The sequence below is a fragment of the Olea europaea genome, unplaced genomic scaffold (assembly GCF_002742605.1).
Source record: "Olea europaea var. sylvestris unplaced genomic scaffold, O_europaea_v1 scaffold2335, whole genome shotgun sequence".
Taxonomy (NCBI): Eukaryota; Viridiplantae; Streptophyta; class Magnoliopsida; order Lamiales; family Oleaceae; genus Olea; species Olea europaea.
In genome coordinates this window covers 125,793-140,330 of record NW_019241461.1, presented here as the reverse complement: position 1 = coordinate 140,330, position 14,538 = coordinate 125,793, and the positions used below count along the sequence as shown (strand labels likewise).

Below are 14,538 nucleotides of genomic sequence, written 5' to 3'. Positions count from 1 at the left end.
ATAAGCCTATAGGCTTTGGAATTTTGTTTCAATGCATTCTTTGTCATCCATTTTCCACACTTTCCGAAATAGAATAATGTTATTTAATATCAGTTGTGCCACAACACTAGTTTAGATGATGCTAAATATTAAATTTGATAAAATGTTTAATTGAGTGATTAATTTAATCGAACATCTCATTTGATGTTACATTAACATTATCTAAATTGGTGTTTTGATACCAATGTCGATAAATAACATTATTCATCCATGTATGTTTATTTTCCCTCACCTTCATTTCTTTTCGAATACTTCATGCTTTCGACTTGTAGTTTTCATAAAGGAATATATATCTTATCTCCATTTATATGAAAGATATTTAGTATTTACATTGCTTAGAGGGATCGTCTAATAAAGTGTATGTAGGATGCACACTTTGTATCTGAAGAGGGTATTCCTCACTTCAATAGGTTTAGGAAACTTTGGCAGTGGACTCATTACGATAGCTAGGTTGGGTGTGATTCTCTATCGGATGCTTATTCTAACTTGGATAGACTCAATGATTGAAAAGCTAAAACCTTGGGAAATGATTTATAAAATTAAGTGGGAATTGATTTATAAAATTAAGCACGCTCTTAAAGACTAACGTCCAAGACATGCTAAACGTGCAAGCATGAGTTTTGTAAACTGCATATTTTACTAGTAAACCCACTACTTATATAGTAAGTTTATAATCTCAAAGATGTAGTAGGTGGATTGTCAGTAGAAATGCCAAAAACATGGAAAGGACAAGGTCAGAAAGGTCAATTAACATAGGGATTGGGGATGTTTGATCATATTTTAAGGGACTTTGCTATTTGTCCGGATGACACTCCCCTCACAAGAAGGGGATTCACAATTATTTTATTACTTGTGGACCTCTCTTTTGTGAAGGGAGTGTCATCCGAGGTGTCAACCTCGAATGTACAAATAATTTTATTGTATTATAAGGACATGGGTGCTTCAAATCAAATAATTGTGCATCTACCCTATAAAATTAACAAAGGGTGTTCAAATTAATAGAAATCTATTAATCAAGAAATAGACGGTTAAACTTGTGAGTCAATAATGCTATTCTATTGATCGAGTGGTATACCGTTGCATTCAATTGTAAAATTGGGATGTATTTTAATTCGTTGAGAATGTGATAGTGACTCCACTGTCATATTATATACTCTTCATCAAATTGCTAATGAATAGCACTATTCATACATTGTATGTATGTGAACCGTACACTTTACGTATACGTAAATTAAAAAGGTGGGACCAGTTGATAACCAATAAAAATGAAATACATTTAGCACTGTTTGATACGAATTAGAATTCAAATTTCAATTTAAGTCAAAATTAACAATTAATTTTAATCACATATTTTATGAGTTCTATAACATTTCAATCATATATTTCATCAAATTTTATTAAAAATCTATTAAAAATCTGATTTTAATCTCCACCAAACAAGAGTTTAATTCATTAAGGAAGTGTATTTAATTGAAACTTTTATAAACGTTTAGTGATTTAAAGAGTTTAGGAATATTCGATGTGGGATTTTTAAGACTCTCTAAATGCCTTGATGTATTCAATAGAGACTTTTATAAACCTTTAAAAAGTCTTTAATTTTTTTTTATATATTCAATTAAAACTTTTTTAAATTCTCTAAAAGTCTTATAGTATTCAAAATGTTAATGACTTTCAAAAACTTTTATAAATGTTTCCAAGGTACTAATTTTAATGCAGAAAGTACAAAAACAAATTTCAAAATAAATCTTTCATTCATCCAAAGATTTTGGGAGACTTTGACAAAATAATTTTTTAATACATTTTCTATCCTTTAAATGTTTTATTTCTTCTTCCATTATACGAATTTTACAGTTATGATTAAAAGAATTTTTTTTTCTGCTCATTATATTTGTTCTCTTATCATTCTCTCTTTTCTATTGTTTCTCGTCATTCTCTCAAAAAAATAAATAAATAAATAAAATATTTTCTAACAATTTTTTCATCCAATTTTTTAATGATAAAGATCAATTTTGTAATAAAAATTCTATTAAAAAAAAAGACTAATTTGTAATTAAATTTTAAATATATTACTTGAAATATTATATAATTTTTTTATATTTTAATTATTTGTTTAATTAATTAATGTGACTTATTTTTTTATTAGATGGGTGAACGGGATGGAGATCGATCCTCGACCTTTTATGTAGGAATCCAAATTATTTTTATTATAAATGAAAGTTTTCAAAAATCATATGAATTCTACAAAAGTCTACAAAAGTTTAAAATGAAAGTGTATGAAAATTTCACTAATTCCATACAAATCTAAAAAGTCCACGAAATTCACACTAGTCGACACTTAAAAAAGTCTATAAAAGTCTCAATTAAATACACTTTCTAAGAATGTGGTAGTAACTTCACTATCACATTAGATGCGATACTGATCATCAACATTGTTGATGAACAACATTATTCATACGTATTTGAACCGTACACTTTACGTATTGGTGAAATTAAAAAGGTGGGACCAAGTTGATTGACAATAGAAATGGAGGGATGGGGGTTGGGGACAGCATGCTTGGTGAGGTGTATGGGGAAAGGAATGGGGGCATGAAACAAAAACAAAATGTTTCCTATGTATAGAACAAGGCTGTCTTATGGTCATAGCCGGCCATTACCCACATGTTTATTCAATCATCAATTTATTTGCACAGTGCTCCATATCATGGTAAAAACCATATGGAAATGTAAATTAATTAATTTCACCCATAAACTTGCCCATACAATCTGTCTGTACGTATATAATGTTTATTTTTTAACAAGCGTGCTAGTGTGTAACACTGTCAATATATTTTTAAGGTTTTAGCAGATGAAAAGGTTCTAATCTTTTGAGCCTGCAGCCCATGAAAGGAATTAATATTAGGAGTTAGGACAATCCCAACCAGATTGGAATTAAATAATAATAATAATAATAATAATTTTTGCCGTTCTGTATTAACTAATGTAAACAAACTAGGTCACGAGTTTTGTTGAAAAATTTCCTATCGACCAAATATGAAATGCCAGTTTTCATAGAGTGTCAGGGCTTTCGAATAAAGAGAATTTCAAGTTAATAATTCGACCGGTCTAAAGATTAATCAAGTAGATACATTTTAGAATTAAAGTTTTCAAACGAAACCATCTTGAGGGGTATGCTAAAGGAGAAATCCGACTTAAGGATTTGACCTACCTACCTTCCTTAAAAAAAAAACTAACATAAAATACTTGATCAAGACTCGGTGCTCGTGGCTTCTAGGATAAGAGAAAAAAATGTTTGTGTTTTATTTTCGTTATTTTTGTACTTACTAAAATGTTGAGGACAAATTCGTCTTTCCAGTCAATTTAACAGTTTTTGTATGGAACATAAAGTGGAATTATCTGTATCTAAAAAGAAAATTTCAAGAATTAAATTTTCGAAACATCAAGATTTAAGTTTAAAAATATAAATAAGAATAAAACTTAAACACGACACATACAACTTAGTCTTGTTTGACAATGCTTTTAAGTGATTATCAACTGTGAATCTTACGAAATTTATAAATAATAAATTGTGAATTTTAGTAAGCCTATGTTTGTCTTCTACTAAAAATAATTTTTTGGGAAAAATGGATTTTGCAATATTGATTTGTTGAGAATGTTTAGTTAAAAAGTTAGAAAAAAAAATTGAATTCAAGTGTAAAACATTTTATTGTGTGAATGTATAGTTAAAAATGAGTTTGAGGGAAAAAAAAAAAAAAAAAAGGAGTTTTAATTTAATAGAAGGCAAACAATGGCTAAATGTGTGAACAAAATAGTATATTTAATTTAAATTATAATTTAAACTATGTGACTTGCTTATCAAGAAATATAATGCATACTAATGGTGGTATTTGTTTATTCCTATGTATTGATGGACACATCGACACGTGTCCATGTAAATATCATTTTAGGAATACTCTTGCATTTACTAGGGCCGCCGCATCAACACTAATGAGTACGAGTGAAATTGGCTCGTTAAGGGAAGGTTAGTCGCTGTTTGGTTTGGGTTGAATAGGTTAAAATAAAGTAGTAATTAATTTTAATTATATACTTCATTCATTCAAAATTTTTATTAATTTTTTAACCATATGTTGAGAACTAGAAATCATAAACAGTAATAAAATTGTAATAAGGAAATAGACATACAAAAATATGTAAGATTTATAGAAGATCATTTCATTGTAGGACTACATTCTCGTCTATCATCGTACTAATTCATTATGATGAAAATAAAATTTACAATAGAAAAATCGTGCACCATATATTCTCAACTTCTCTATCTTTTTATTAAAAAAAATTTAAAAATTAAAAGTGTGAAATTTTAAATTATTCTTAATGAATTTTTGTCCAGGGGCTTCGGGTGACTTCCTGCCTCTTTTTCAATCCCATGGGCGACCTTATTGTGAATGTCGATCTATGTACCGATTTCTTGCAACGATAATAGTTAGATTTCACAACTTAATAAAATACATTTAACCGCCTACTTTCAAATTTTTTAAAAATTTGATTTTTAGTAAAATCAAACTGGGATTTAATCTTATTTGATTCAAGTGGAAACAATTCAATTACTACTTTTTTTTTTCTATGATTATCTTAAGCCTTTGTTTAGGCTCCATTAATTTTAAAATACATTTTTTTCAGAACTTATTTTTGGAATTAAGTGAAATTTACTAGTATTTATTTGAAATTTCATCGATTGCTCTTTGGAATCACCTTTTAGATAGCAATAGAGTATCATTCGTCACCACATCCCCTTTGTTCAACAACCGAGCAAATTAATTGAACTGTACAGTTTACGAATAAAAATAAAATTTTATGTGTAGTTATTGAAAAAAACTTAAGAGCTTAATACGAAATTTGTGAGGTCAAGAAAGTTACTAGTTTCGTCAGACATTCCATATTTGCAGTCTTTCAAACAAAAATTCAAACCAATATATACAAAAGAATAAAGAAATGATATTAATTACTAAAAAAATAAAATATAAAATAAAGGACAAAAAGGTAAATACAGTAAGTTGGTCGGCACGTGCCAGTGAACGTGTAGCTATAGTTTTTCCACGTGCGACAGCCCTTATAAATACAACCCATTGTCATCGGTGAAGGACCAAAGGCAAAGGTGGTCAAGAAAAGTGTCTGACATTTGATCATTGTATATTCTGTCTCATATACGTATTATATATCTCTCTCTATACGTATATAATACGTATTATATCTATATCTATAGTCTCTCTATATATTGGCTAGAGTGTGTTTCCTGGGGACCTATTAGAACCCAGATTCTTCTTTTCGTAACAAACATTAAGAGATGGAGACAAATATGTGAAGTCTAGAGTGAGAAATAGAGGAAGAAACAAAAGAAATGGAGAGAGAGAGTGACGTTAAGGTATCAAAATTCAAGCGGATTTGTGTGTTTTGTGGGAGTAGCCAAGGCAAGAAGAGTAGTTACCAAGAAGCTGCTATTGAGCTTGGCAAAGAATTGGTACTTATTTGTTTGTGTTTTCCTGGTTTTGTTGTTTGTTTTGTAAATGTTGTGTTTGTTTTCACTTGGGATTTTGAAGAATGATTGATTTACAACATGGGTCTTTGTCGAAACCTTGTATTTACATCTCAAAAGTGTCCTTTTCTGCCTAAAGTTTTCTGCTTTTCCTCTGTTTTCACATAAGTTCATGGTGTTGGAGGATGTTTAGCCATGCTTAAATGCCTCGTTTTTAGCAGCTTTTTTTGACAGCATGGCTAAAAAAGTTATTAGCTCAATGTTTAAAGATTTGCAGAGGGGGTTAAATATGAAGTCTCCATCTGGGTTTGAGTCTTGGAACTTTGTTCTTACATATTCTTTTGTGTTTTTTAAGGTTTCTAGGAACATTGATTTGGTCTATGGAGGAGGTAGCATAGGGCTTATGGGTTTAGTTTCTCAAGCGGTTCATGATGGTGGTCGGCATGTTATTGGGTGAGTATCATTTTTCTTGTATTCTAATTCTAATCCTTTCAGTTTTGGGGTCTGTTTTTATTGTTAATTTAGTTTAGTTCTTCACAAAAAACTAACTTTTTGTCATGTTATTGTCTCCTCTACAGGGTTATTCCCAAGACACTCATGCCTCGAGAGGTATGGCTGCCATGGTTAAAAAAGTCTTAAGCCTTTTCAATTAAATTACTAATCTTTTTACTGCAACTTTTTTTCATTCTCATTTTCTTGGTTTAATCTATTATTACTTTAGTTTCTTCTTAAGGTATATTCTTGGTTGTCTGCTCCTTTTCCCTTCTTTGAACCCTTTTTTCTTTCTAATTTTCTTTTGTTCCTTTTATTTTCTCTGAATTCTTGATCATAAAGTAGCTCTACAAGAGTTAAGCTTTTGATTTTTTGGCTTCCTGAGGTCCTTGTGTTCTCGTAAACCTTATCCATTGGGTAGAGCACTTAAGTGGCAGTTTTTTCACTACAAGTTATGTATTTTTTCCTTTTTTAGAGTCAAAATATTTCTTTGATTTTTCCATTTCTGTTTCAGCCCTTCAATATTTTCTTCCTGACCTTTTCTTTGATTCAAAATTTTTTTACTTTACACATTTTCAGATCTGGTAGTATGTTTACCTCAGGCTCTGGAGATACTAAATTTAAAGACTTTTGGTTTCAAGTCCATAATTTTTCCAACCCTCATCATTGCAGCACTGCACTGCACACAACTCAATGCAATTAAACTATCCCTCTCTTCCAACCCACTCTACCCCATCCACCAAAAGAAAGTTCAGCTTTATCCACATTTTTGCTTAATGGATATACCCTTTTGCAGTTAACTGGTGTAACTGTAGGAGAAGTGAAGGCAGTTGCAGATATGCACCAAAGGAAAGCTGAAATGGCTAGGCATTCTGATGCTTTTATTGCCTTACCAGGTTGGTTAAGTGCCCTGCTTTACTTTTGCCCCAATGTTAAAAGTCACACGTCATTGAACTTCGATTGAAAAAATATTATGTTCATAGAGCTGAAAAAATATTGCTCAAGCTAAATGCTTATAGTTCTCATCTTTCAACATCTTGCACTGAAGCTTATGGCCAGAGAGTTCTCAGAAAACCTGCAATGTGAATGATTCATTTCCTTAAATGCATTAATATCTTCTGATGGTACTGCATCAATCTACCTTACCATAAATGGTGATAAGGAGAACTGTAGTCATAATTTTACCGAATTGTTTATTCCCAACTTGCAGTTGTACCTACCAAAACATAATGCTCACTCCTTTCAAGGCACAATTTTTTAATGTGGTTGCATCTCATATTCATAGTACACTATAGTTTTATAAGAGAGATCATAACCAAAAGCCTTGCAGAGGATCATGCCTCTGAGAGAAGTGAGCACACCAATTTGGGCAAATGTAAAAAGTCTGGGGCCAGCTGGTTTCCACATTAGTAACAAGATGTTTGTCTAGCTAAGGTGAGATAGGATGTCGTTATTCTTTGAGGAAATTACACCATTTGTTCCCAACATATTGTTCGAATAGTAAGTTGGTCAGAGCTTGTCCTTCCAAAAAATGGTCATTTATGTTCGATTACATTGCGCAAGTAGTCTCTGGTGACAAAAACCATACAAATCTCCACTAATTATCATGTGAGAGGCATATGTCTACAATGATGTGCTGGTGGTGGGGTGGCAGGGTGCTGCAGTTGGGTGAGTGGAGCGTGCTGCAACTTTCCCGCAATTTTCTGCAATTCACCATTTTTTTTTATTTTTTATTTTTTGTGCTAGTAGAAATCACTTTAGCTGATAATTTTGTTAACTTGAAAAAGAGGGCGATTCTTTCTAATATCCTTAGCAGTTAACACAGCCCTCAATTAATCGAGAAGTTGATTCTGTTTCCTTGTTTTTAAGTTTTTTAATGTGCGCATTGGAGTAGAATTATTTGTTATAACTGTAAAGTATCTCAAGTACTATTTATGAGTAATCATGAAAATGCATGCAGGTGGTTATGGAACTCTAGAGGAATTACTTGAAGTGATAACCTGGGCTCAACTTGGTATTCATGATAAGCCGGTATTTCTTAATATGCAACTTTTAAATCTTCCAACTCGTCTAAAGAATCTGTCCTATAGCAATTTCCATAACTAAAATGAAACAGCTAAAAGTGCAACTTTTGCGCAAGAAATTGAAAAAAAGAATTACTTATTTCGCAGGTAGGCTTGCTGAATGTGGATGGATACTATAATTCATTACTGTCGTTCATTGACAAAGCTGTTGAGGAAGGCTTCATTAGTCCAAATGCTCGACACATAATTGTATCTGCACCAACAGCAAAGGAGTTGGTCAAGAAATTGGAGGTAATTTTATTGAAGGAATACTTTCCCCTATCTGGATAAATGCTGAACATAGCACAACCATCAGCATGTAGCCTAAGAGAAAAATTCTTTCCTCCGAAAATTGCCTTTGTTGATCAGTAAATGTTGATGGTGAAGTAAATATTACAGTTACATGAACAGGTCGCAATTTAATAACTCATACAAGCTAAACGACTAGCAGTTGAAGATAAAATATAAAAAAAAGGCTATGAAAAATAAATTTTAGCTCTCATTATCATGTTTAGACTGCTGATCAGTTGAACGAGGGAAAAATTGTGTTGAACAGAAACAAAATGTTCCAATTTTTAGAAAATGGACAGAAAATTCAAGCCTAATTGTTGAAACGTTTATACTTTTTAGGAGTACGTTCCTAGCCACGAAAGAGTTGCAACAAAACAGAACTGGGAGACGGAGCAGCTTGGCTACCCCCAAAAGTTTGATATAACCATGTGAAAATGGATTTTGCACCACTGAAGAGATCATTAAACTATAAGGAAATATGGCATTGGAAGAAGCTAACTTTGAACTTCTAAATTTTTGGTGTGGGGAAGTCTTTTTGTAAATTTCTCTGGGAATTACCTCACTATGTGATAGCTACTTATTTTCCTTCACGTAAAAAAATTGTTTCTTCTGTAAGTTGTAACTACTAAATGGATTATGTAATTCTCCAACTAATGGCAACTTACTGTTTTGTCATGTCCTGCGTTGATATTCTTAGTCACAATATTATACTGTTATGTGTTGAACATCGTCTAAAAGGTCGTCACAACAAGCAAATATAACAAGCTCAACTGCCGTTACTACTCATTTACAATATTTTTGGCTCCGGTAGGGTAGCTTGAGACATGGTCATTCAGTAAAATATCCCGATTTCCTAGTTTAAGATTGTACAAGCGAGGTAGGTAATAATGATGGACCCCTGGCAGTGCAGGTTGGTATAATGGTAGGCTCATCAAAAATGAGAAACCTGCACCTTAGACAGATCAATGGATCAAGTGTCCACAATGAAAGAGGGACCATTAATCCAACAGACAACATTAATCCAACCAAAGACAGGTTACCAATGGGGGCCATTCTGGAGCAAATCATGGTAGAAAGACAAACACCAATTGATAATTCTTGGCCAAATTTGAATTAATAATTGTTTACTCCACCCTTTTTCACATATTTCATAATACAAGGCCTTGAGACCATTGATCCTGATATATACGATCTATATAAAGCCTAGATTTGTACGATCAGGACCCATCAAGAAGAAAAGTTTACTCCGGCTCTTGCAAGAAATGCAACGTGTGAACAAAATTTGACGTTTTGTGGCTTGCAGCAGAAAAGAAGACAGAATGATATCCAGCCATAGTACTGGCTTCCATTTCACCTTTTAAATATGTGACATAGAAATGTGTGTGGAGGTTATGTGCTCATCAGGTCAGAAAAAGTAATGCTATGTAGCCCCACCAGGTTATAAATCCAGTTTAGGTGACGCTAGATGATATATTGAATGAAAGGTAAAATTAAATAACGCATTTAATTTCATATATCATTTAATGCCACATTAGCGCCATCTAAACTAGGGTGGGCTAAATAGCATTACTCGGTCAGAAAAATAACTGAAGAATCTTTTGTTTGTTGAGGAGTCTAATCGGTTTGGCTTTTGAATCTGAAAACGATTGAGGAAAATGCTATGGAATGATGTTGACAGATGGGAGGGCAGACACTCATTGTTACGCCTCTTACTTTTTTCAATGATAAAGTGTTTTCTAGTGACGAAGAAAGTAATGAATAACTTTAACGACCTTGAAGTATACTTGTAGTATCGAGATTGGATAGCATGTTGTGTGTGTATGTTTGACCCTTGCTTGCATATACTGATATACGATTCCAACAACTAAAATCTGGTGGCAGTCTTCGAGTTTCTCTGATACGAGCATATCCAAGACATTTTACACGAAAGATAAGACTTACCAAACAAAAATTTGGATGCAAAATTATTTTTCACTAGGCATATTTGAGGTTTTCATTATTAAATTGCTCTTTGCCCCCAAGAAAGACTTTCTGCTGGTGAAATCATGTTACTTTGAGGGTGAAAAGGATTACTTTGCTGATGTTTATAGCCTGAAAAAAGATTCATGGAGAAAAATTCTAGTGATGCATAGTGATAAGACTATAGTTTTACATACAGTAGTTATCAGTGGCATTACGTGTTTGATTTTATCAATAACAAAACCGATTTTCTGTAGTAGTGGTTATGTCAACCAAGCAATACAGATTCCAGAGAAGAGCACATTTCAAAAGCGGACAGCCACAAAATGCAGAATTCTTCAAGTTAAAAGAAAATGATCGTGTCTATCATCAATTACCATCTAAACCACCAAGAAATTGGACCATCATTGGACTGAAAAACGAGAACACGTGGCCCAAATATGAATCGGCTAAATGAAAGCATACCTTTCTAAAACTAACAACCCAAGTCACCATTTTCATGATTTTGGAGTCCATTGGCAAATGTTGGTTGTGTCTTTGTATCGCTTTGCTGTCATGACTTAGCATTGACGTAGCGTGGTTTTCTTCTCCAGAATATATTCCAACTTCTCTTTGTCTTAACCTGTTTCTGGAACTCCTTTTTCATGTTTTGACACTCCTTCTCAAGATCAGAGACTCGTTCCCTCATATCCTCTATGCAATCATTCTTCGAGAGTCCAAGGACTGAATTGGGATTCTGAGAGTTCTCGAGATTGTCGGAAACAAAGAACCAACCAGAAATGGATGTCCACAGCCTCAGCTGTTCGAAAAATAAGACTTGAACAATCACTCTGAGGGGCAGTCTCTCATTTTGGGCAGCATGAGTACTTCCCTCCAATGAGAGCTTTTGGCAGTTCATGAGCCTACATATTTGCTTCCGCTCAGAGTTTGTGAGCCAAGGATGTGCCTGCTATTATGATACTCTTTAGCTATTTATTTATCAAGCAGAAACTGGAAATGCGTTGTAACTGGAAGCTGAAGCATATTGCAAGGATAGAGAGATTCATAGCTGTAATATTATGAACCTTATGAATAAAGTTGAGATACTAATTACCACAGTGAAATTTTACCTTCAAATATATATCAATTGCACGATAAATGCCATCAGAAAGTGGCCTTGCGTAATCAGGAACTGCAGCAGCTAGAGACTGGAATTTAGGGAACTTCAAATTAACGTCTGCTCCCACATCAGAAAGATATGCATCGACCAGATTTGCCACCACAGTCATTGACGTCAACGAAAGAGTCCCTTCTATTAGTTGACTTTCTTCAACTACACGCGGAGAAGCAGCAGCTGAAGGTTGCTCTATTGACATGAAATGGTCTAGAATCCTCTGAAAACAGTCTATGTCATATAAGGTTTCCACGGAATATCCCATGTTCGGTATTAGTAGATCTTCCAAAGCTGCTAAGTCTAACTGCATCCCAATCCTTCTCTCCAAATTTTCCCTGCATGATGGACTCGACTGCAGAACCATAGCAGTCTTGAGCAACCTAAGTAGGAACCTAGTATGTATTACTCCTTTCTGCTTTGGAAGAATCTCGACTATCTCTTCAAGAAGCGCCCTCTGGTCCGCCTCGGATGGGATTGAAATTGTTGAACCTGAATTTAAGTTCTTGAAGCTCGACTGTCTATTCATCTGGGGAATGTATTTTTTAGCGTAGAACACGAGAGCTCCAGCAATATTCTCCAGCGTCATTCCTCCCTCTTCAACAGCTTGGATCAACCGTTTATACAGAGGTAAACTGAGGAAGGAAACATCCTCAAACCACCAATTATCACTTAAAGGCTGTTGTTTCACTGAAGTACATATACCATTCCATAGGGAAGCACCCAATATCTGCCCCATCTCCTTACACCCGGACACAGGCCAATTGAATAATTTTGGATCAGCACAAGCTTTCGTTGCCAAGGAGTGAATGCATCTTGAGACAATATGGAGCTCCTCGGCATGTGGAAGAACTTCTTCACAGGTTTCAAGAGCTTTTACTGTGTCCGTCCAATTGCTAAATACCTCATTGAGTAAAGCTTCTGTTTGTGCAATGAGATTTCCCTCCCCATACTCTTCCTTCATTTGAAGGTACTCAGCCCCACATCTAAGACTAACGACATTCATAGAAGTGAGTTCTATTTTAACGCCATAACAGAATTTGGCAACTAACTCAAAAGTTTTAGTTCCACCAGGTAACTGATCGAGTTGTAATTCACATACAGATCCATCAATACTGTGAGATTCACCAATTAGTTTCTCAAGAAGCCCACTTCTTGAAAGCAAAGGAAACTGCAATTTGCAATAAGCTTATTAGAATTTGGATTATGCAAAATGATCACATTTCACAGTGCCATTGGCATAATACTAACTCATGAAGCAACTAAAATACGAATTAAGGCATGAAAAGCTCAAGTATGCGCACCTTGTGAAGATGAAAGGACATTTCTCCGATTTCAATTGTGACATCACTCTGGAGGCCAGATGTGCAATGCCTGCAAAGATCACACAAGAATCTTGACGGAACGAAGTGAAATGGCTGCATGAATGCAGCCAAATGATTTCAAGACAGAAATGAATCACAGGTTCAATATTATAGCAGAAACATACTACGCAATTTTCTCCAAGATAAACATAACAAAATTGGGCATCTATTAGAAAACCAATGATAAAATTGCCAACCTCACATCTTAAGACACCATCCAAAAAGAGATGCCCAAACTAACACATCTTATTAGAATCATAGAATTCAATAATTTATAGCAATGAGCACGGTCTGAAGAAGTACATACAGACTCCCAAAGATCTAACAAACACAATACCAGACCCTAACTTACTACCTTGATGTAGAACACAAAACATCATAGGATCAAAGAGGCAAAAAGCTGCAATCTTTCATTGAAGAAATTTCTGAAGAGATCTCTTCAGTTCAGTCCTCACATACAAAAAAATTTCATTTAGGTAAACGTTGTAATGAAACATGAAATTCTAATGATTAGACAATACAGTGAATAATAAATCACTTCATTCCATAAGGGCCATAATCATAAATAATTGGCAATAGTAAAGAAATAAAACTGGGTTAAATAGAGTGGTTTTTGGCTTACCAAGATTGGCCATCGCGATGGAATGCTTCAGATTTCGAGCCCAGTTTCATGAAAGCCATAAACTGATACTTGTGTTCCTCAATCTTGAAGAACATGCATGAAGAATTAACAGCAATGAAGACAAATTGAAAACAAAAAGAAATTTGGATCAATAAAAATGGAAAGGTATGAAATTTTGTGTGCCCGAGTCAGTAGGAGAAGTGAAGAAGAGAAAATACCGGATACAGAGAGAGCGTAGCAGTTATCCAACTGGCTTCGCTCTCCTTCAATTGCTCCCCTCGTTAACTTCACTCCATGCAGAAGAGAAAAGATCACAATCAAAATGAAAATAGGAACATGTGACTTGCCCCACTTATTGTTTTGAACATCTATATCTTCAATTTTTTCCATCAAATTCTTATTACAGGACTTCTATTAATTTGAACATCTTATCTCTTGTAATGTTTTTCGTCCATAATATTTGTTAGAATATCGTAAAATAACTTATTTGTCTATCATGTATTTAAATAACTGAAATAAGAAACAATTATAAAAAATTGACAAAATATCTACTATTCAATGTATATTGGCAGAATATTTAGACAGAAATTGTCAGTAAAGACCAGATGTATTATTAATTAAAGATTTAAGGATAAAAATGTGATTAAAAAAAGTTGAGGATATAAGTGTAAAAGTGAGCAAGTATTAGGTACCTTTTTTGAAATCAAAATTTGATGCAGATAACAAAAATTATATGTCAGTTATATTCGCACCACAATTTTTATTTATAGCATTACATGTAACTGCATTTTATTATAAAAAAAGGTTTGTCATGGCGATTTCAAATTTATTATAAAAAAATAAAAAATCGTGCTTGTTGTAGATATTGATTTGCATGGTCATGGATTTATAAGTTTCTTCCTGTCCATAATTTTAGATTCACTAATTATTATGACTTCGTAAGTTCTACTAAAATCTATTGCAAATTGTAAATAATCCGAATGTTTGATAGAAATATGAAATCATAATTTTCATTCTAAATCTTTCCTATA

The 14,538-nt window shown here is 33.4% G+C and overlaps 2 protein-coding genes across 2 annotated transcripts; one reads left to right on the top strand and one right to left on the bottom strand.

The window, feature by feature from the left end:
- Positions 1–5,184: 5,184 nt before the first annotated feature.
- On the top strand, positions 5,185–9,087 carry LOC111381592 (cytokinin riboside 5'-monophosphate phosphoribohydrolase LOG3-like). The gene is made up of 7 exons (XM_023005387.1): positions 5,185–5,551; positions 5,922–6,019; positions 6,145–6,175; positions 6,855–6,954; positions 8,019–8,089; positions 8,230–8,373; positions 8,752–9,087. Exons 1-7 carry the CDS (start codon positions 5,432–5,434, stop codon positions 8,842–8,844), a joined length of 657 nt encoding a protein of 218 aa, XP_022861155.1. The 5' UTR covers positions 5,185–5,431; the 3' UTR covers positions 8,845–9,087.
- A 1,195-nt stretch (positions 9,088–10,282) lies between these two features.
- Positions 10,283–13,881, bottom strand: LOC111381586 (BTB/POZ domain-containing protein At5g03250-like). Its single transcript, XM_023005379.1, has 4 exons — positions 13,508–13,881; positions 12,826–12,895; positions 11,481–12,692; positions 10,283–11,317 (listed from the first exon to the last, which is right to left on the bottom strand). Exons 1-4 carry the CDS (start codon positions 13,600–13,602, stop codon positions 10,925–10,927), a joined length of 1,770 nt encoding a protein of 589 aa, XP_022861147.1. The 5' UTR covers positions 13,603–13,881; the 3' UTR covers positions 10,283–10,924.
- Between the last annotated feature and the right edge of the window lie 657 nt (positions 13,882–14,538).

What these genes read in the sequence shown, in the direction of transcription:
- LOC111381592 (XM_023005387.1), top strand. Translation starts at nt 5,432, where the DNA reads ATGGAGAGAGAGAGTGACGTTAAGGTATCAAAATTCAAGCGGATTTGT. An exon ending in TTGAGCTTGGCAAAGAATTG is followed by an intron (nt 5,552 to 5,921) that starts GTACTTATTTGT and finishes GTGTTTTTTAAG; the next exon opens with GTTTCTAGGAACATTGATTT. An exon ending in TTGGTATTCATGATAAGCCG is followed by an intron (nt 8,090 to 8,229) that starts GTATTTCTTAAT and finishes CTTATTTCGCAG; the next exon opens with GTAGGCTTGCTGAATGTGGA.
- LOC111381586 (XM_023005379.1), bottom strand. Translation starts at nt 13,602, where the DNA reads ATGTTCTTCAAGATTGAGGAACACAAGTATCAGTTTATGGCTTTCATG. An exon ending in TGTCCTTTCATCTTCACAAG is followed by an intron (nt 12,693 to 12,825) that starts GTGCGCATACTT and finishes TGCAAATTGCAG; the next exon opens with TTTCCTTTGCTTTCAAGAAG. An exon ending in CAATTGATATATATTTGAAG is followed by an intron (nt 11,318 to 11,480) that starts GTAAAATTTCAC and finishes TCATAATAGCAG; the next exon opens with GCACATCCTTGGCTCACAAA.